Below are 23,750 nucleotides of genomic sequence, written 5' to 3'. Positions count from 1 at the left end.
TCAAACAACATGCATAATAGCATTCCAAATGATTGTCTTTGATTTTCTCATACTGTTCCATCTCTTCCTGAATTAATTTTTTTCAATTCCAGTAAGGTAAAGACTTTAAAAAAGTTTTCCAAGTACAACTGAAATACAGTTGTTATACTTTCAGTCCTCAAACTATATTATAAGCAATAATCATCAAAACAATTTTTTATTGGTTAAAAGCAGAGTAGATAAATGGAACAGACTAGACAAGGGAGAATCAGAAATAATGGAATTAAGACTGTTTGATAAACTCCCAAACATGAAAAATACCATATTTGACATAAACTACAAGGAAAACCAGAAAGTAATCTGGTAGAAATTAGGCTTAGAACAGTACTTTACAACATATTTCACAATACATTTTTAAAAGATACTCAAATATTAAAAAACATGCCATAAAAAATTTAAGAGCAGATTATATACCTTTCATAGGTACAGGTAAGATACATATTCTTAAACAAACAAGGAATAGAGGCAATTGTAAAAGATAAAATAGATAATTTTAACTATGTCAAATTGAAAAGTTTTTGCATAAACAAAATTAGTACATCTAGAATAAGAAGGAAAGTGGTTAGCTGAGAAAACCATCTCTGTATTAAAAATCTTGGTGAAAGCTTGTTATCCAACATGTAGAAACATCTAGAAGAACTAAGATTAAAAATCATTCTCTAATAGACAAGTGATTAAAGAATATGAACAAATAGTTCTCAAAAGAACTGCAAACTATTAACCACTATATGAAAGAATGCTCCAAGTCAGTAATAATAAGGAAAATGAAAGTCAAAACCCTGAGGTTTTACCAGACACCCTGAAAACTGGCAAAGATGATGAAAGGTGGGAATAGGCAATATTGGAGTGATTATGGAAAGATGGGGCACACTAATGCATTGTTGGTGGAACTATGAATCAATATAACCATTTTGGAAAGCAATCTGAAATTATGTAAATAAAGTGTAACGATTGGAATGACGCCACCTGCTGGAGACTTACTGTAGAAGAGTTCTGCCCATGAAGCGAAGGTCTTTGAGGGCAAGACCAGGAGTCTTTTCTTTGGTGTCAGGAAGTGAAGTTGGCAAGTGGGAGGAAGAAGGAAGAGACTAGCGCTCTGTCTCGCTCTCTTTCCTTTGGACTCTGGTGGAGAGCAGAGCTAGAAATGTCCTCTTCCTTTAATAGATAAGAATCTAGGCCTTTTCTTCTCTCTTTACCAAATTCTTATTCTCCTTAATAAATGCTTAAAAGTCTAACTCTTGCTAAAGCTATTTATAATTTATTGGCGACCACTCATTAGATATTTTAGACAGTTTAGCTAGAATTTTAGCCCTTAACAAAAGTGACTCAAACATGCATATCCTTTAACTCAAATATTCCACTAGGCATATACCACAAGGAGGTCATTGATTAAAAAGAAAGTCTCCACGTGCAAGATATTTATGGGAGTACTATTTGTGGTAGCAAAGAACAAAAAAACAAAGTAGATGGTGATTGATTGGTGAATAGCTAAACAATTTATGACACATGAATGTATCACGGAATAATACTGTGCTGTCAGAAGCAATGAATATAATGACAATAGAGAAACATGGAAATACTTAATATGAAGTGATGTGAAGTCAGAGCCAAGAAAACAATATACACAGCTATGATAAATGAAAAGAGCAACAACCCCAAAACATTCCAAAATAAATATTGCAAAAATATAGAAAACAAGCATAGGTAGAAAGAAGAGATACAAGAAGAAACTGTCCCCCACCTCTCCCATTACTTTATGGATGTGGGAAGTTGACAGGCATGAAAAATGGTATATATTTTCATATTAATTGATATAGCAATTAGTTTTGCTGATCATTTTTTCTTTTTTAAAAAATCGTCATAAAGTATACCTTTCTGGGAGGGAGAGATAGAAGGATACAGGAGAGATTTTAGGCAATAAAGGTACCAATAAAATTTTTTTAAAAATAATTTCTGCAGTGCAAACTGGTAAAATCTTTCTGAAAAGCAAGATAGCAATACAGAAGAAACATCATAAAATTGATCATAACTTTTGACCCCATTATACCATTATCAGAAATATGCTCCCAAGTAATTTAAAAGAAATGGAAAGGAAAAGGCAAAAAGAGTAAGTATAGCACCTACTATGTGCCCTGCAGGCATTGTGCTAAGTGTTTTTACAAATACTGTTTTATTTGATTCTCACAAAAAACCTGTGAGATAGGTGTTATTATTATCTCCATTTTATAGTTGAGGAAACTGAGGCAGGCAGTGGCTAAATGACTTGAAAAGATCACAAAGCTAGTGTCTGAGTACAGATTTGAAATCATATCTTCCTCTGTGGAAAAAGTGGAACACTAATGCATTGTTGGTGGAGTTGTGAACTGATCCAACCATTCTGGAGAGCAATTTGGAACGATGCCCAAAGGGCTATAAAGCTGTGCATACCCTTCAACCCATTAATACCACTATTAGGTCTTTTCCCCAAAAAGATCATAAAAAGGGAAAAGAACCCACATGTACAAAAATATTTATAGCTGCTCTTTTTGTGGTGGCAAGGAATTGGAAATTAAGGGGATGCCTGTCAACTGGGGAATGGCTGAACAAGTTGTGGTATATGAATGTTATGGAATACTATTGTGCTATAGAAAATGATGAGCAGGCAGATTTCAGAGAAATTTGGAAGGACTTACGTGAACTAATGCTGAGTGAGATGAGCAGAACCAGGAGAACATTGTACACAGTATCAACAACATTGTGTGTTGATCAACTGTGATAGACTTGATTCTTCTCAGCAATACAATGGTCCAAGATAGTTCCAAAGGACTCATTATGGAAAATGCTCTCCAAATCCAGAAAAAAAGAACTATGGGATCTAGATGCAGATTGAACCATACTATTTCTATTTTTTTTCTTTTGAGGTTTTTCCTTTTTGCTCTGATTCTTCTTTCACAGCATGACTAATGCAGAAAATTTTGAAACTAGAAATCTTATAAAAACAAATATTGGAAACTATCTCTACATGTAATTGGAAAATAATAAAATACTTTTATAAAAAAAAAATTATGCCTTTCTGACTCCAGGCCCAGCTATTTACGGACTGTAACCACCCAACTGCTCTCTACACAAATACAGTTGTATCTATGTTATTGGGTAAACAGACTGTAACATGTAAAACTGCTATAGCACCATTAAGAATGGCAAATGAGGGGCAGCTAGGTGGCGCAGTGGATAGAGCACCGGCCCTGGAGTCAGGAGGACCTGAGTTCAAATCCAGCCTCAGACACTTAACACTTACTAGCTGTGTGACCTTGGGCAAGTCACTTAACCCCAATTGCCTCACCAAAAAAAAAAAAAAAAAAAAAAGAATGGCAAATGAGGGCGCAGTTAGGTGGCACTGTGGATAGAGCACCAGCCCTGGATTCAGGAGTACCTGAGTTCAAATCTGACCTCAAACACTTGACACTTAACTAGCTGTGTGATCCTGGGCAAGTCACTTAACCCCAATTACCTCACCAAAAAAAAAAAAAAAAAGAAAAAGAAAAAAAGAATGGAAAATGAGGAATAAAAAGAAATGTGGAAATACAAAATCAACAAATATAGAACTAAGAGGACAAATATACACAGAGACTACAATGATACTAAAAATTAATTTAGTCAGTTCAGTCATTTTTCAGTTGGGGTTTCCTTGGCAAAGGTACTAGAATGAATTGCCATTTCCTTCTATAGCTCATTTTACAAATGAGGTAAACAGAGTTAAAGTGACTTGCTCAGGGTCACACAGCTCCTAAGTGTCTGAGGCTGGATTTGAACTCAGGTCCTCCTGACTCCAGGGCTGGCACTCCAGTGCTCTACCCACTATGCCACCTAGCTGCCCCAACATTAAACAATATTGTTACTTATATGTGGATGTTTATGTCATGGGGAAAATAGGGTAAGGGGTTATGGATAGGGATAGGAGTTGGGGGTTTAGGGTCCTTAGGAATTCCTCTTTAAGGAATTACACCCTCTTGCACACAAAAGCAATTAGAATAAGATAGTAGTTTATTTAGTGGCAGGGGAAGGGAAGGGAAACCATGAAAGAAATCCTTGGACTTCTCATGGGGAGAAAGGCAGGGCTCTGAGATACCGATCTCCTCGAGCAGGAGACAGGTAGATACTTTTATAGAGGACTGATGGGGGTGAGGGAGGACCATCCTGCACTGGTGGTGGCTGGAGGAGTTGGGTGAGGGGTGGCTGCAGATCTCTCAAGCCATCTCTCTCCTCAGGACACAAAGGAAACAGCTACACCCAAACTTATCTCCCCAGGGGTAAGGGAGACTAGAATGAAGGGTGGGGGTCCTGTAGCTAGCTCAGTCCGACCTGGTTTCACTTTTCTCTCTAGGCGTGTCTGTCCTCTGGTTTAGTTTCTCAAGGAAAAGGTTCTTTGATATGCCCCAGAGAACTTCTGGGGTGCTCTGGGCCCATAACAATAATCACTTAAATACTGATTTGTTACATTCCCTAGCAAGGTACTAGGATATTCTATAGTTGTTGGTTTTTTTCAATGGTACATCCTGGGGAATATAGAACAGCTTGGGAGGATGAATAAGATTGTCTTAGTTTCCAGTTTCCTGAAGCCATGAATGTCAAAGTCCTCCAGTCATAATATGTTTCAGGTTCTGGGAAAATGACCTCCTTGGAGTCAGTTTCTAGAGCCAAGAATAAAAGCATTATTGCCTTTTCCACTTCTATCACTGGGAACAGACACTTCTTGGAAGGAATTCAGCCTTTAAGTGTGCCTGGAGGCTTGACTAAGATTCAAGAAGAAAATGAATTGCAGATGTTTCACCTGGCTAAGACCAAGCAGCAAACACACATTTCATGAGGTAGATAGCTCAGGAAAACTGGTACCCATTAGATGCTAATGTTCTTACAAGCTTCTTCATTTTGATAGTATAGCCAGAGTCTCTGAGCCTATGTGTGGGAAATGTGCCCCCCCCACCAAGTTAATTGAAACTGTCTGGGTAACTTAAGTGTCTGAGAGGTGAGTTCAGATTCAGTGGGAAGACTAGAAAGAGGTGCTTGAGAGGCTGCAGTCTACAGGTGGGGGTTAATAATAGTCCTTTTCAAAGAACTTGCCACGGGAAGTTCCCATGAGAAAGAGAGGGGCAGGGATGCTGCCCTGATTGACTGGCCAGCGCTTGCCAGTAGATTGTAAGGGGGGGGGGCCGGGGGAAGGACCAAATCACCGTTATAAAAATTAGCCTGTGAGCCTGCACGTGGCTCTGCCCCGCTGGGGTGCGGAAGGGTTTTTGTTTTTTTTTCCCCACATCTCCCAGCTCGGGGTCTCAGAAAATTCTTAAGTGTGATTTCTCACACTCTGGCTCTGCATCAGGCAACATAAGGTAATAGAGCTGTGCTTTCCTAACCTAAACTCGGACACAAAGATAATTTGTCAGGCTGCTGGCTGCTTCAGAGTTCTCAGTGTAATTCAGCTTCTCTAGAACTAGGGGTCCACATATTTATTATGTCCTCCAATCCTTTGAAAATCTGTTAAAACCAATGGACTCATGTCATGTTTTTAAATGCATCAAGTAAAATACATAGGAAACAAGTTATATTGAAATACAGTTAACAAAATTTAAGGGGAAAAAAACCAACCCAAGTTCATGGATCCCAGGTTAAGAAATCTGCCGCTAGAATAGGAACAAACTACATACCCAAAAGACAAATCTGGCCCACCACCAGGTGTTGTACAGGGCTAAGAATGGTTTTTGTTTTTTCAATACAATGGCAGCTGGAGTTGATCCTCCGGCTATAATGTAACAACCCCCTGCTCTACTAGAAGATACTTGACAATTATTATTTCCATGTTATAGAGAGATAAGGATACTAAATGACTCACACCGCAGCCTGTTAGATTTTGGAGTCCCTGAAAAACAAATTCAATCTGGTTTTAGAGGTCTGGTGTGTATGAGGAAAAACAACAGGAGCATAGAGTGCCATGGTGGAAACTGACAGTTCAAGGGCATGTGGCTTCAATAAAGCTAAAGTGATAGGACCCAGGAGGAGGCAATCATTTATACCCAGTTTTTCCAACTAGTAACTGAAAATCAAAAATGTATCATGAACAGTTCATTGGGGGTGAGTTGTGTGTGGAAATACTGTTGCAAATCAGATTTCCATCTTCAAATAACCCAAGGCCAAGTTCTCCACTTCTCTTTTCATTTCTATTCCTTGTTCCTTGATGATGATAGTTAAATACGCTTTTTAAAGGCGAGTCCATTTATCTACTGCCATGACACATCTTTTTGAAAAACTTGGAATTGTACAAGTAGAGAGTAGACTAAAAAGAGGCAGCATAGAATGGTTGTATGATCAGTCCTCGGATATTTACCAGCTATGTAACCCTGAGCAAATCACTTAAACTCTAGGGGCTTCAGTTTGCTCATCTGTAAAACGAGGGGGTTGGATTCATTTACCTCTATATTTCCTTACAGCTCTAAATCTATAAGCCTATGAAAAAGCTAAGTAATACTATCTTACTAAGATGAACCATGAAGGGTGATAGAGGTGTAAAAAAAAGCCATAGGGAAAAAAATAACTAGGAAAAATAAGTAACATGTTTGTTTAAGGAAGCTGTTAAATAGCACAGTGGATAGAGTGCTGAGCCTGGAGTCAGGAAGACCTGAGTTCAAATCCAAATTCAGACACTTATGAGATGGGTGACCCTGGGTAAGTCATTTAATTTCTGTCTGTTCCTGTTTCCCCATTTGTAAAATGGGGATAATAATAACACCTACTTTTCAGGGTTGTTGAAACATAAAATTAGATAATATTTGTAAAGTACTTTATAAAGCTTAATGCACTATATAAATGCTAGCTAGTAGTGGTGGTGGTGGTAGTAATAGTATGGACTGAGTTATGAAACTGATTAGCACCACATTTTTATCCAATATGTAGCCTATGGTTTATAATGAAAGTGTAGTATGTGTGTTTACAAAATCAAATAGTAGGTATGCAAGAAAATACTGATAATGATAATGTAACGGGGGAAATGAAAGACAATTTTTACTGACAAAGACCTCCAGTATCTAAAAAGCTCAATTGCTTTAAAAAATAAATATATACATAGGAAATTACCTTACAGTTTAAGTTTAAATATTTTATGCCAAAGGAAACCTTGGCAAAGTGCCTGAAATGGACTCACTGGACCTGAAATGCCCTTGTCATACGCACTGCTAATTGTTGAAGAAACAATATGGGAAATCGGCTAGTAAAAGAAGTAAAAAAATTAATGTTGAAGAAACCATGAAGCACAGACTTCAGTGATATTAGTTTCTAAAAGCCAATCATAAAATTTTTAAAGCAAAACATCCGAACAGTGTTTAGGTACTTCTAAAAGTGTTCAGTCAGTCAACAAACCTCCCTTCCTAAGTGCTTACTATGTTTTTTCATTAAATTGAGATGCAAAGAAAATAAGCAAAAACAATCCTTGCCCTCAGGAAGCTCGTATCCCATCTCCCTTGTTGTTCAGTCACACCCAACCCTTCATGACCCCATGGGACCATACTGTCTATGGGGTTTTCACTGGAGTGGTTTGTTATTTCCTTCTACTCATTTTACAGATGAGGAAACTGAGGCAAACAGGGTTAAGTGACTTGCCCAGGATCGCACAGCTAATAGGTGTCTGGGGACAGATTTGAACTCGGGTCTTCCTGACTCCAGGTTCAGTGCTCTATCCACTGAGCTTTTTAGCTGCTAATCCATCTTCCAACCCTAGACTTTTTAATTGGTTATCCCTGTGCATGAAATATTCTCCCATCTCATCTCTGCCTCCTAGTTTCCCTGCTTCTTTCAAGTTCCAGTCAAAATATCACCTTCTACAGGAAGCCTTTTGAAATCAAACCCCTTCTAATGCCTTCCTTTTGTTGATCATTTCCAATTTATCCTGTAGATAGCTTGTTGGTACATAGTTACTTGCATGTTTTTGTTTTGCTTTTTTTTTTAGGTTCAAGTCTTCTAAAAAATGACTAAAATGTTTTACATGATTGCACATGTATAACCTATATCGGATTTCTTACTATCTCAGGGAGGGGCCAAGGGAGGAAGAAAGAAGGGATAGAATATGGAGCTCAAAACTTTTTTTTTTAAATGTTGAAAATTTGTTTTAACATGTAATTGGATAAAAATAAAATGGTATCAAAAATAAAATAAAATAGAAATAGTGAAAAAAGAAGGGTAGTGTAGCTAGATTATAGGATATACAGAAAGAGGTAAAGTATAAGAAGACTGGAAAAGTAAAAGGGGCCAGATTGAGAGCAACCTTAAATGACAAACAAGGGATTTTATATTTGCTCATGGAGGCTACAGGGAGCTACTGGGTTTTATTGAGTAGGGGAGTTACTTAGGCAGAATTTTGCTATGGAAAAATCACTGGCAAGCTGTGTGGATGCTGAAGTAGGGAGAGACTTGAGGCAAGGAAAATTATAGCCCCAAACTAGGTTTGTGGTTGTGTGAGCAGAGAGGTAGGGATGTATGCAGGAGATACAAGATTTGGCAGCTTATTGGATATGTGGGTTGAATAAGAATGAGAAGTCAAGGATGATACCAAAGTTGTGAACCTGGATGTTTGGGAGGATAGTGGTACCATCAAAAGTAATATGAATGAGGGGGCAGCTAGGTGGCACAGTAGATAGAGCACCAGTCCTGGAGTCAGAAGTACCTGAGTTCAAATCCGGTCTCAGACACTTGATACTAGCTGTATGACCCTGGGCAAGTCACTTAACCCTCATTACCCTGCAAAAAACCCCAAAACAAAACAAAAACATGAGTGAAAAGTATTATGAATGCTTGGAAAGTAAGAAGGCTTGAGGGAAAATATGATGAGTTCTATTTGGACATGATGAATTTGATATCCCTATAGGAAATTCAGATCAAGATGTCCTAAAGGTATTGGTGATATGTAGGACTATGGCTCAGAAAAGAGACTAAAGATAGATATGTAGATTTAGGAAGTATATGTACAGAAATATTTGAACCCCTGGGAGTTGATGAAATCACCAAGTGAGATAACATAAAGTGGGGGGGGGCGGAGGGGAAGGGGCCCTGGAAACACTCTTCCAAGACACACAGTTATTATGACATGGATGACAACCCAGCAAAGGATGCCAAGAAGGAGTAGTCTGGCATGTAGGAGGAGAACCCGCAGAGAATGGTGTTGAGAAAACCTAGATAAGAAGGTGATTAGTAGTGTCAAATACTACAGAAGTCAAGTACAATAAGGACTGAGAAATGGCCATTAGATCAGTGGTAACTTTGGAAAGTGGAATTTCAATTGAATGACTAAAGTGGAAGCACTTTAGTAGATAGTTTTCTCAAGATGTGGACAGAGATATGGAATGATAGGATCTAGTGAAGGTTTTTTAAGCTAGATCTACTACTACTAGCTAAGGAACTATCTTCAAGAGAACTAAAAAACTTGGGAAAGAAGAGAGGTTTATTTATTTCATATATTAAGTGCCAGTATGGAGGGTAGGGAGCAAGTTTGGGAGTGATGGTGCCAGAGACAATAATATACTTAAAAAGAAGGAGAAAGAGAGGAGGCTTGGGCATCAAGCCAACTGGAGAGACTGGGAAAATACCAAAGCAGGGAGAATCTGATTGGTTCCCATTCAATCAATGCTATTTACCAAATCTGCCTTTACCCTTTCTATTTTCTTCCCTGAAGTAAAATACATCTTTTTTCACTGTACCTAATAATCTGTTTGTCTGTACTTATGTGTATATATACATATTTATTCAGTCTCCCCTCCTCTCCCCCTCCCTGTACTATTCCTGCTCTTTTCCCTTCTCTTTCTCTCTATCTATAGGATATTACTGTTCTCCCTACAAACATTCTCAGCCTCCCTGATGATGTTTTTCCCCCAATTGCATGGTTTTTTTTGTTTGTTTTTTTTAGTGAGGCAATTGGGGTTAAGTGACTTGCCCAGGGTCACACAGCTAGTTAAGTGTTAAGTGTCTGAGGCCGGATTTGAACTCAGGAACTCCTGACTCCAGGGCCGGTGCTTTATCCACTGCGCCCCCTAGCTGCCCCCCCCAATTGCATGTAAAACAATTTTTAACATTCATCTAAATTCTCTTCCTTTCTTCCCTCTACTCTTCCTGAGACTGATATTAGTTATACATATTCAATCATGCAAAACATATTTCCATATTAGTCATGTTGTGAAAGAAAACACAAAATACACACATGAGAAACTGAGAAACATCATGCCTCAATCTGCATTCAGACTCCATTAGTTCTTTCTCTGGAGGTACATAAGTCCTGAGGATACAAAAAGAGAGTCCTTGCTCTTGAGGAGCTTACAGTCTAATGGGGGAGACAACATACAAACAAATATATACAAAGCAAACTATATAGAGGATAAATAGGAATGAATGAAAGCACCAGAATTAAGAGGGGTGGGGGAAGGCTTATTGTAGAAAGTGGGGACTCTGACTGGGACTTGAAGGAAGCCAAGGAGGTCAGTAGTTGAAGTGGAGGAAGGAGAACATTCCAGGCATGGAGGACAGCTAGAGAGAATGCAGGAGCCAAGAAAGGGAGTGTCTTGTTCATGAAACAGCCTGTAGGTCAGTGTAATTAGATCAAAGAGAACATGACAGGAAGTAAAGTGTAAGAAGACTGGAAAAGTAGAAGGCGTTTAGTTAGCATTTTATATTTAATCCTGGAGGTAATAAATAGCAAGCCATTGGAGTTTATTAATTAGGTAGGTGACATGATTGTACCTTTGCTTTAGGAAAATCACTTTAGCAGCTAAATGAAAGATGAATTGAAGTGGGGAATGACTTGAGGCAGGTAGACCCACCAACAGTCTACTGCATTAGCCCAGGTATGAGGTAATGAAGGTCTGTACTAGAGTGGGGGCAATGTCAGAAGAGAGAAGGGGGTGGTATTCAAGAGATGCTGTAAAGGGGGCAGCTAGATGGCACAGTGGATAGAGCACCGGCCCTGGATTCAGGAGTACCTGAGTTCAAATCCGGCCTCAGACACTTAACACTTACTAGCTGTGTGACCCTGGGCAAGTCACTTAACCCCAATTGCCCTGCAAAAAAAAAAAAAGAGAGAGATGCTGTAAAGGTAAAATCAACAATTAGCAACAAATTGGATATGGGGGGGGGGGGACTCCTAGGCTGTGAGCCAGAGTAACTGGAAGGATGATGTTACCCTCTACAACAATAGGGAAGGTACGGGGGAAGGATGGTTTAGGGGCAAAGTCTATTTTGGACATGTTGAGTTTAAGATATCTACTGGATAGCCAGTTCAAGAAGTCTGAGAGGCAGTTGGATATAGCATTTGGATGTCATCAGAGAGATTGAGACAGGATAGGTTGATGAAAATCATCAGCAAAGAGGTGATAATTAAATCCATGGGAGTTGATGAGATCACCAAATGAAGTAATATAGAGGGAGAAGAGAAGAAAGCTCAGGACAGAACCCTGAAGGATATCTACAATTAGAGAGTGTGAGCTGGAGGAAGATCTAGCAAAGGATACAGAGAAAGAATGGTCAAATACGTAGGAGGAGAACCAGGAGAGAGTGGCATCCTAAAAACCTAAAAAGTATAAAGGAAAAAATAATCAAAAGTGTCAGAGACTGCAGAGAGGTCAAGGAGAATAAGGATTGAGAAAAGACCAATGGAAGACGGTGGAATAGGTCAGAGAACTTTCAGCTCTCTAAATTTCCTCCAAAAAAAAAAAGACAAAACATTGCCTTAGAACAGCAGCAATAAACATCGGGTAAAGCAGATGTCCTCCTAAGACAATTTGAGAAGACCCCAGGAAAGACCTGACCTCCAGGGGTGGAGGTTCTGCCCGAGTGAAGAGCAAACACCTCCACAATGACTTTGCAGAATCAACAAACAAGCCCTGGGGGCAGCTGGATTGAGAGGCAGCCTCAGCTTTAGAAACTTTCATCTCACAGACAGTGTAGTGGTCTGAGAGTTGAGCCGGAGAAGATTGAAAGACCTTCCACTGTGGAAAGACACCAAGCACGACTGTGCAGACCAGACAAGTCTCAGCATGTGACTGTGGGAAGAAGGAGCTAGCACACACTAGGTGAGTGCAGTAGTGAGGGGCAGGGATCCTGCTGGCTGGAAACTTACAAGAGAGCAGAGTCCCTGGTTTCAGTTCCAGGGCAAAGAGGACATTGGTAGTTTGCAGCCATCAGAGAGACCATAGAGAGCAAGATCATTTTTGGGAAAGTGTGGCTGGGGGCCCTAACTGTGGCTTGGGAGTAAAGAGGAGAACCCAAGTTTTGCCCCAAGACAGACCTCAGAAAAAACTGCTAAAAACAAAACAAAACAAAAAAATAAATAAAATGAGTAAGCAAAGAAAAAAGCAACAAGAAAACATTTTTTAAAATATAATGGTGCTACACTAAGGATTACACAAAACCTAGCAACTACTACAAGGACCATACTGGAAGAACTGGGTGGTGTAAGGAATAGGAGGGCAAGGTAGTGGGTAGAAGTAAAGCAGGGGAGTGAGGAGGGTAAAGTAAATAGGGTGAGAAGGATAGTGAGGAAAAATATGAAGAAGGAAAGCACCTAAGTAATTATAGCTTAGAATGTGAATGGGATGAATTTACCCAAAAATCAGAAATGGATAGCAGAATAAAAATTTGAATTCAACAATACATTGTTCTCAGGAACCATAAAACCATAAAAAAAGCAGGAATAATAAGCATTATCTCAGACAAAGGTAAAGTTAAAATAGATTTAATCAAAAGGGAAAAATAGAGAAGCTATATTATGTGTCAGCAATAGTATTCAATATTGTCTTAGACCATTTAAATACTCTTTTTTTCTTTTTTATTTTTTGTGTGATGCAGTTGTGGTTAAGTGAGTTGCCCAGGGTCACAAAGCAAGTAAGTGTTAAGTGTCTGAGGTCAAATTTGAACTCAGGTCCTCCTGAATCCAGGGCCTGTGCTCTATCCACTGCGCCATCTAGCTGCCCCGTTTTAGACCATTTAAAATAATCAAACAGTGTAATACCTGAGGGTATACCTGCCAAAACAGACACAGGAACTGTTTTGAGTATAAGCATAAAACTTTTTATACAAATAAACTCAGATCCAAATAATTGAAGTAATATTTATTGTTCATGGGGAGGTAAAGCAAATACAATTTTTCTTTTTTTTTTTTTTAAACTTTTTTTTTTAAAGTGAGGCATTTGGGGTTAAGTGACTTGCCCAGGGTCACACAACCAGTAAGTGTTAAGTGTCTGAGGCCGGATTTGAACTCAGGTACTCCTGACTCCAGGGCCGGTGCTCCATCCACTGCGCCACCTAGCTGCCCCTACAATTTTTCAAATGACAGTTTTATTTAACTAACTATGGACTCAATGTTATTCCAATTAAATTACTAAAAAATTATTTTACTGAGTTAGAAAAAATAATAATGAAGTTCATTTGGAAGAACAAAAGGTCAGGAACTTAAAAGAAACCAGGACAAAAGATGCAAAGCAAATAGTTTCAGCAGTATCAGACCTTAAACCATATTATAAGGTGAGAGCACTGTTGAATTGTAAAATGGATAATTTTGATTATTTTAAATTAAAAATTTCTTGTATAAATAAAACCTATGTAGCCAGGAATAGAAGGAATGCAGATAATTGGGGGGAAACTTTCATAGACAATCTCTCAGATAGGATGTGTTTTGGTTGGAATATTGCCGTGGTATAGGAGATGATGAGCTGGTTGACTTGGAAAGACATAGAAAGAAATTATTAGGCTGGGGAGGGGGGAAAATAACAAAGTAAAAAGTCTACCACAGAGAACAAAAGAAAACCAATGAGGAAGCAAAGAAAAGCTAGGCAGATTAGAAAACAACGTGTAGTATTTATTATATAGGTTTTCTTGTACAATTCCTATATAATAATGATAATTTGTGTTCAGTCATTTTCAGTTATGTCTGACTCTTTTTTGGGGGGTCACAAAGCTTGGAAAGACATGTATGAAATGATGTATTGGGAAGTGAGCAGAACCAAGAGAATACTCTACACAGAGACAGCAATATTGTTTGATGAAGAACTATGAATGACTTGACTATTATCAGCAATGCAATGATCCAAGTCAATCCAAAAAGAATATTGATGAAACATACTATCCACCTCCAGGGAAAGAACCGATATTGATGGAACTGATTGGGGCATGCTATTTTTCACATTCTTTCATTAAATGACAAACATGGTGATGTTTTTCATGATCATATACGTATAACCCATTTTGGATTATTTACTGCCTTAGGGAGGGGGGATTGGAGGGGGCGAGGGAGAGATAGAGATTGGAATAGAAAAATATAAATTAAAATGTTTAATCTGGAAAGGTGAGGGAGGGGTATGCTGGGAAGGGTACAGGAGGTATATATGTATTTATATACACACACATATATATGTGCTGTGCATTTATGAGTTATTTAGGTACTATTTATATAGTAATTATATTTAAACAAATTTGTCATAAATTATTTCTATAAATTGATATGTATTTTTTATTTATAAAATGGTTATTTAAGGAATTAAAATACTAAGTTATATGTATTAGAATATATAGGTATATCTAAATGTAATAATGTAGAAAATTTACATTATATATGTCTATACATGTGTCTATATATATTATATCTGTTTGATATATGTATAAAATATAATTATATATCACAAGTTTTTTTTTAAATTGGTCCTAAGCTGGGTAGTAAGGTCTACACCTGAAGTCCCTGGTGTTGGAGAAACTAAGGCAGGTGGATCATTTGAATCTGGAAGTTCTAAGCTATAGTAGGGCCAGTGCTCCTGATTGGGTATCTACATTCACTCTGGCACCAATATGGCTACTTAAGAAAGGGCAAGGAGGCTCAGGTCAGAAAAAATGGAAAAGGTTAAAGTTTCCCAATCAATTTTGAGATCAAGCCCATGAATGGTTGCTGCATTTCCAGCCTAGGCAACTTAGGGTGACCCAGTCCCCAAAACAAAACACAATAACAAAAACCAGGTCTGGAGCTGTATGCAATTTATAGTTCAAGAGAGTTCGCTGCAGTACAGAGAGGTTTAAAAATTTGCCATGACTTATACAATCTGTATGTGTCAGAAGTAGAACCAGAACCCGGGTCTTACAGACTCAGTGACTAATTTTCTATCCACTATAGCTGCTGCCTCTCATACTTTTATGTTGTTTTTCTGTGGGATGAAATAAAGTTTGTCTAATACCAATTAGTTGAATAACATTTATTAAATACCTACTATCTGTCAGGCACTGTACTAAGTGCTGAGGATACAAAGAAAGGTAAAAGATAGTCCCTACACTCTATTGGTTCACACTCTAAAGGAAACAAAATGCAAATGACTTTGTACAAATAAACTATATACAGGATAAATTAAAAACAATCAACAGATGAAAGACAGTAGAATTAAGAAGTATTTAAAAAGGTTTCCTTTCAAAGGTAAGCTTTGAGCTAGAAACCAAGAGGCAAAGATGAGGAGAGAGAGCACTCTAGACATGGGGGCAGCCCCTGAAAATGCCCATCAGCAGATGGACTGTCTTGAGTGAGGAAGAGTAAAGAGGCCAGTTTCACTGGAGCAGAGAATACACGGGGTGGAGTGGAGTTTAAGGCTTCAAAAGACTGGAGAGGTGGATGGGGAGGGGTAAATGATGAAGGGCTTTGAATGACAGAAGAGAGTATATCTGATCCTGGGGGTTCTAGGGAGCCACTGGAGTTTATTGAGTAGGGTGGTGATATGGTCAGATGAGCACTTTAGGAAGATCACTTTGATCACTTTGAGTGGAGGATGAACTAGAGCAGGGAGAGACTAACAGGCTATTGCAATAGTTCAGGCATGAGGTGATGAGTGCCTTCAATAGGGTGCAGGCAGTGTCAGGAGAGCAGTAAAGGAAATGGCAAACCAGTCCAGTATCTTTGCCCAAGAAAGCTCAAATTGGGGTCACAAGAGTTGGACACAATTTAAACAACTCAACAACAGTTTCAGGAGAGGAGGCATATATGTGCCAGAGATGTTACAAATGTAAAACAAGTCTTGAAAAAACAAACAAACAAAAAAAAGGGGGTAGCTAGATGGTGCAGTGGATAGAGCACCAGCCCTGGATTCAGGAGTACCTGAGTTCAAATCCGACCTCAGACACTTAACATTTACTAGCTGTGTGATTTAACCCCAATTGCCTCACCAAAAAACAAACAAACAAACGAACAACAACAAAAAACAAGTCTTGGCAACCAATTGGATGTTATGAATATTTACACAGAAATGGACCCTTTTATGTTTTTCAAGACTTAGACATGGGCTATATTCTAGGGTTCCCAAAAGTTCTTGGTAGGAGAAAAATAAACCAAAGAGAGATTATGTGGAGGAGAATGAATACAGTCTGTTTAAGCCTATAATGTGCCACGGATTTAAAACCAAAAAGGACTTCAATTAAATATTAATTATTAATATTATTAATATAATTTAATATGTACAGGGAGATAGGTGGCACAGTGGATAGAGTTCTTAGCATGGAGTTAGTATGAGCTGAGTTCAAATCTTGCCTCAGACACTTACAAGCTCTGTGATCCTGGACAAGCCATGAAACCTCTTTTTGCCTCAATTTCCTCATCTATAAAATGTATATCATAATAGCATCTATCTCCCAGGACTGTTGTGAAGATCCAATGGGATAATATCATTATAAATAGTTTAGCACAGTGGTTGGCAAATAGCAGGTGCTATTTAAATGTTAACTATTGTTATTATATATGAGAAAGAATAATGTGAAAGATAAATATAAATTGATCTACAATGTGATCAGTAGGAAAAACAGCATAAAAATTGAAAGTTGTATAAACACATAGAAATAAGGACAAAAGGAATGAAACAAGTCCATACACATGTTTGGCAAGTAACACAAAGCAAAATTATTTTTTGTTTTATTTTAATTTTGTTAAACTCACATTAATGTTTCTTTTCCCCTTTTTTCTGATGCAACCCTGATATTTCATTAGTGACTTGACCAAGATTATACAACTAGTATGTGTAAGAGTCTATTTAATGAAAATATCAATACTGAGATTTTAGCTGAGGAGTTCACCAAAGGAAAAAAAAATCTCAATAATCTCAGAATTGGGAGTCCTCAGAGGTCACATCTAATCCAACCTATAGATAAACAAAAATTCTTTCTATATCATTCTCTCTCTCTCTCTCTCTCTCTCTCTCTCTCTCTCTCTCTCTCTCTCTCTCTCTCTCGGCAATTGGGGTTAAGTGATTTGCCCAGGATCACACAGCTAGTAAGTGTTAAGTGTCTGAGGCTGGATTTGAACTCAGGTCCTCCTGAATCCAGGGCCGGTGCTCTATCCACTGTGCCACCTAGCTGCCCCCTACATCATTCTCAACAAGTGTTGAAGGCCTTTAGTGAGATGGAAATTTTAGTTTATATTTGATTTTTTTTTTTATTTTAGTGAGGCAATTGGGGTTAAGTGACTTGCCCAGGGTCACACAGCTAGTAAGTGTTAAGTGTCTGAGGCCGGATTTGAACTCAGGGAGTCCTGAATCCAGGGCTGGTGCTCTATCCACTGCGCCACCTAGCTGCCCCCTTATATTTGATTTTATAATAAAATATTTAATAATTATAATGTTTATAATAGATTTGGGTTTTTAAAATATATTTGTAAAAAACACTTAGGACAGTGCTTTAGTATACAGTAGAACTATGTACATAGTAGGTGCTAAATAAATGCTTATTCCCTTTCCATCCTTTTTCCTTTTAAGATCAGATTTAAAGGGGCAGCTAGGTGGCTCAGTGGATAGAGCACCGGCCCTGGAGTCAGGAGTACCTGAGTTCAAATCCAGCCTCAGACACTTAACATTTACTAGCTGTGTGACCCTGGGAAAGTCACTTAACCCAAACTGCCTCACTAAAAAAAAATAATAAATCAGATTTAAAGTAGAAGAAACCTCGGGGTGGGGGGCAGCTAGGTAGAGCAGTGGATAAAGTGCCAGCCCTGGATTCAGGAGGACCTGAGTTCAGATCTGACCTCAGACACTTGACACTAGCTGTGTGACTCTGGGCAAGTCACTTAACCCTCATTGCCCCTCAAAAAGAAAGAAAGAAAAAAGAAACCTCAGAGGCCATCTAGTCTGACCCCCTTATTGTTCAGATGAGGAACATGAAGCCTAGAGAGGTGCCCAAGTCACACAGGTAATAAATTGCAGAGCTGACAGTCTAGCTCAATTCCTCTGACTTCGAATTCAGTATTTTTTCCTGTGAGCCATGCCACCTCTATTGAGGTGCAATTCAAGCCTATGATAATTAATGGTATTTAATCATGTCCAATTCTTCATGACCCCATTTTGGGGTTTTCTTGGCAGAGATCCTGGAGTAGTTTGCCATTTCCTTCTCCAGCTCATTTTACAGATGAGGATGCTAAAGCAAACAGAGTTAAGTGACTTGTCCAGGATCACACATCTAGTAAGTGTCTGAGGCCATATTTGAACTCAAAAAGATGTGTCTTCCTGATTCCAGACCCAGCACTCTATCCACTGTACCACCTAACTGCCCAATAATAATAAATATAACACAGGAAAGACCCAAAACAGGTTACAACTAATAAAAAGGAAAAGAAATACTTGGGAAATTGGAGGGTGTGAAAGAAAAGCAGCAGCAGCAGAAGAAACATGGAGAAAGAGGAAGATTAAGTATTAGCCAAAAAGCACCTACTATGTGCTAAGTACTATGTTGAGGGTTGTAAGACAAGTATATTTACTTTGTGAACATTTGTTTGCAACTATTTTCACCAAAAGAAAATTTTCCACTAGTAAATGTAAAATAGATACATTTGTTTTAAGTCTAGGCATGTTGATGAAGGCCTTTAAAAATGCACTGGCTCATGTGAAATCTGTTCATGGCTCAGTACCTAGTATAAAAATCTTATGGATAGTTCACCAGATATTGGTGAAAAAAAGATAAGACTGGGTAATAATTTTAGTCAGAATTAAATATCTAACCCACAGTAGTCCTCTATTTACTACCACCACTATCAAAACATTAATCAAATGTGGGAAGGACCAGAAAAGATATTTGAGAATTAATAATAATAATAGTAGGATTATGTGCCAGGCACTGGGGTAAGCACTTTACAATTATTATTTCATTTGATCTTCATAACAACCCTGAGAGGTAGGTGTTATTATTATTCTCATTTTACAGATGTGGAAATTGAGGTAAACAGAGATTAAGTGACTTACTCAAGGTCACAGACCTGGTAATTATCTGAAGCCAGATATGAACTCAGGTCTCCTGGACTCTAAGCCCAGCCCCTTATCTACTGTGCCACCTAACTTCCCCCAGATTCACAAAGATCTTCATGACCCAAGGATCATACTACTCAGCAACATGGAAGTCAAAGGTAGAAAAAAAGGTCCAATATATATTGATATAAATATCTAAAATATTTATGGCAGCCTCTTTTCTTTTAGCTAAGAACTGGAAGCAAAGTAAATGCCCAGTGAGAGAGGAACAGCTAAACAAATTGTGGTACATTATTGCTTGTTGCCTTGCCTATATGAACGTTGCTTCACATTAAGAAACAATAAATATGATTAAAGAGAAGCAAATTAAAATAGATCAAAATAATAACATTGAGTACAGTGTAATTACAAAGGGCAATCTTAGCTCCAGAAGAATTGAGAAAATATACCTCCTTCCCTTCTTTGCAAAGGTGGAGAACTATGTTTATGGAATATTGCAAATATCAGACATAGGTGCAATATTGTTTGGTTTTGACAAACCACTTCGCCACACCCCCTGCTCTTTTTCATTCTTTGTTACCAGGGATAGCTCCCTTGGGATGGTAGAGGAGAGACACATATTCAGAAATTAAGGTGATGTAAAAACAAAAGATTTAAAAAATAAAAAAATTTAAATAATGTATTATCAACTCTGTAAAATACATAGTTAAAAAGCCAATGTTTTGTTAATTGGAAGAAAAATGTAATTTTTCAAAATCTAAAGTATGTTTATTGTAAGTTAGTTAGAAAGCCATTCTAAGGCCTTAGAATATCTACAATTCTACATTTCTTTCACTGGGAAAGAGAGACAGGTAACCATCCACAAGTATAGACTGTATGCACTACTACAAATGGCCACTAGGGGTCTCCCTTGGTATTTGGAGATGTGACTTGTTTCAGAGTTTTCTGTCATCTTGGGTTAAGTGGCTAAAATACATGTTAAGTGTGGGTGCTGGTTTATGAAAATCTGTTCCTAACAAACAGCAAAATTGTGTGGAGAAAACCTTTATTTAAAATTAATAATAATAGCACTTTAAGGTCTACAAATGATTCCTGTATCTTTTGAACTTCATATTATGATAAAGTTAAAAAGTCAGGGAAAACCTGAAATTAAAATCCTGCCTCAGACACCTGGATAAATCACTTAATCTCTTTTAGCCTCAGTTTCCTCATATGTAAAGTGGAAAAAATAATAACACGTACCTCCCAGAGTTGTTATGAGGATCAAATGAGATATATAAATATATAAAACACTTGGCAAAAATCTTAAACCTCTATAAAAATGCTTTTATTGAGTATTATAAAGATCAGATATCAAGGAAAACTGAGAACTATGAAGGCTAAGTAACTTGTCCATTAATACACAAGTAATAAGCTGGGAGGGGAGAGGGGCTGGGATGTAACCCCAGCCTTTCTGGCTCCACGAAGCTGTTTCAAAGTAGAGTAACAGAGATTTTTGTAATTCAAGAATCAAATTAAAATTCAATTAAACAAACATGTGCTAAGTAACTACTATGTGCAAGGCCCTGTGCTTTCAAGGGAATATTCATCAAGCTGAATTAATTCAGGTGAATTTTCATGAAATAGACATCAGTCAAGAACTATCCATTTACTCCCCAAGAGTTCTCAACTGGTGACACTACTGGAGGCAGCTCACAAGATCACATAGAAATCTCACAAGGCATAAAGCACAGGATCCACACATGATAACAAGAATTAGGCCAAACAGACTACCCTTCCTTCCTTGAAAAATCATCAAGCAAAGAAAGCATTTTGTTTCTGAAGTATTCTTAGTTGGGAGAAAGGGAAAATGCTGTTTGATCTCTAACCTCTAAGCTCATTTGCCTGGGGCGGGGGGACTATGTTTTTGTAAACTCCAATTTTTACAGAACTTTAGATTTTTCAAAACAATATTTTAATTGTAATAAGAAGAAAATGTCATTTCATTAAATATTAGCCAAAGAGGATAATAAGATACCTGTAAGTAAACTTTTTTAACACCAGGCACAAAGTCTGCAATTCTGCCAAAGAGCAGTCGTCCAACTCCTGAAGTGATCCCTATGCACATTAGGACTACTTCTTTATTTGATTCTTCTGCAAATCTCTCTTTTATGTGGTTCATCTATAGGTTGAAAAAAAAAAGAAACAAACACCAGTTAATATATTCAGGAAATCCTCCATGGGCATGGTACTGCACATGTTATTTGTTCACACTCTATGTTTAAGCTTTTACATTCACTCCCTCAAATGCAATTATTTCCACAGTGGCACAGTAGAGAGAAGGCAGGGCCTAGCGTTGGGAAGACATGAGTTCAAATGTGACCTCAGATACTTCCTAGTTGTGTGACCCTGGGCAAGTCATTTAACCTCAATTTACCTGCGTTTCCCCATATGTACAATGGGGGTAATAACACATATCTCCCAGGATTGTTGTGAATATCAAATGAGATAATAATTGTAAAGTGCTTAGTACAGTGTCTGAAACATAGTAAATTATATATAAATGTTAACTATAAGTTAACTATTATTATTGTTGTTTTTTCTACACGCATACATATGAAATATTACCTGTATGATACCAAAAGCTGAAGGAAGAGGCAGCAAGGCCTTGAGTCCCCTCCCAAACTATGACTCAGAGGAGATCTAACTCACTGTCAGCATCACAGAACCTCAGAATTGGAAGGAACTTTAGTGGATACCATAGTCTAGTTTATACTGAAATAAGAAGCTTTTCTATATTATTCCTTTTTCTTTTCCTTCTCTTTCTTTTGTGGGGCAATGAGGGTTAAGTGACTTGCCCAGGGTCACGCAGCTAGTAAGTGTCAAGTGTTTGAGGCCAGATTTGAACTCAGGGTCCTCCTGAATTATATTATTCCTAATGAATGGTCACCAAGATTTTGCTTAAAAGCCCCCAGAACAGCTTGATGTGTTGTACCATGCCTATAATTCCTGCTACTAAGGAGGCTGAGATGATGGAATTTCTTGAGCTCAGGAATTCTGAACTGTACCAATCAGATATCTGCACTAAGTCCGGAATCAGTATGATGGGCTCCTAGGGCCACCAGATTGCCTAACGAGCAACAAACTGGTCCACGTTAGAACCTGAGCAGATCAATGCTCTCATGATACCCCTCTTTTCTCTCACCCTTTGCCAGCTCCCTTTTATGTTTTTTCTTCTTAGAATTAAAGCTCCTCGAGATAGGATAGTCTTATTATATTTGTATCTTTGGCACTTAGTATAGGGCCTGCCACATAGTAAGCAGTTAATAAATTCTCTAAGAAATTACAATTGCCCATTAGTCACATAGGGTCACACAGGGCACACAAAGAACAATGTCATTAGTCTGTCAATAGATGATAAAGGCAAGTTAGAAAGTAATCAGCAAAAAGTGTGTCATGGCTTAGCTGCTTATTAGCAGCTTGATGGGTAAGAAGGGGAAAGCATTATCTGAAGAGAATCATGTCCAGAAGATTACAAAAGCACAGAATTAGAGATAGAAGCAACCTTAGTGATCATCTAGTTCAAACCCCACATTGTGCAGATTCGGAAACTGAAGTCCTAAAAGGCTAAGTGGCTTGTCCAAAGGTCACATGGTAAGTACCAGAGCTAGGATTTGAATCAGCATTTTCTGATTCCAAGTCTGGTGTTTTTTCCATCACAGCACACACTGGATGTGGTCACAGTGAAATCAGGTACAGAAAAGAAGGGCCTGTGGCAAAGGCACAGATAAGTTATTTATCTCAGTGTGTTGATTGTGTCATGGTTTGTGCTACCAAGATGATTAACAAATCAGTTGAATTCAAGTATATCTTAAATAATTCTTGTGCAAAATGTATCTAAGGTAAAACCCGGAGCAAGAAAGCTGTGGCATCTGACACCATTGGTGCCCAGGACTGAACTATTTCCACTGAATAATAGATTTAGTTACCATTTCAGAGGACATGGGCATGGATAGAAAGGGCTCGAGGCAAGCCCTAAATACCTAAAGCAGGGCATGTGGGATGCAATTTTATTTACTCAGAGAATTTACTGAGAATTTGGATCCTAACTCTATTCAGTGTGTTAATCCACCTCTGGGAGCACTCACAGTATGTATTCTCTTAAGTTTTTAATAGACATTCTTCAGTGTTGGCAACAGAAGGAATTGCCATTTGTTCCTTTGATGTGACTAGGAGCACATGACTGCCAAATTGCTATTTGAAAAATAATTATCCTCTATTAGTGGTTGATTTTTCACCTGCTCCACTTCATAAACTTTGGAAAGTATCTTCCAGTGGAGATCCAATTTTACAGGTAAATTCCTAACTTAAGAGAACATGATGGATTGCCAAACAAATTATGTTTAAATGGAAACCAGATGTTGCCCTCACAAAGACTATAGACTTGTTTGTTTAAATGAAGCGCTTCAGTGCACTGGG

The 23,750-nt window shown here is 38.1% G+C and overlaps 1 protein-coding gene across 1 annotated transcript in view; it reads right to left on the bottom strand.

The window, feature by feature from the left end:
* Positions 1 to 23,750, bottom strand: part of SLC16A10 (solute carrier family 16 member 10) — a 147,802-nt gene that overhangs the window by 8,148 nt on the left and 115,904 nt on the right. The window contains exon 4 of the mRNA XM_044005311.1: positions 21,310 to 21,453. Within this exon, the coding sequence (XP_043861246.1) occupies positions 21,310 to 21,453 (144 nt within the window). The remainder of the gene's footprint in view (positions 1 to 21,309; positions 21,454 to 23,750) is intronic.

The sequence above is a fragment of the Dromiciops gliroides genome, chromosome 4 (genome assembly GCF_019393635.1).
Source record: "Dromiciops gliroides isolate mDroGli1 chromosome 4, mDroGli1.pri, whole genome shotgun sequence".
NCBI lineage: Eukaryota > Metazoa > Chordata > Mammalia > Microbiotheria > Microbiotheriidae > Dromiciops > Dromiciops gliroides.
Note: the sequence above shows the minus strand (reverse complement) of the source record. Positions and strands in the feature narration are given on the sequence as shown.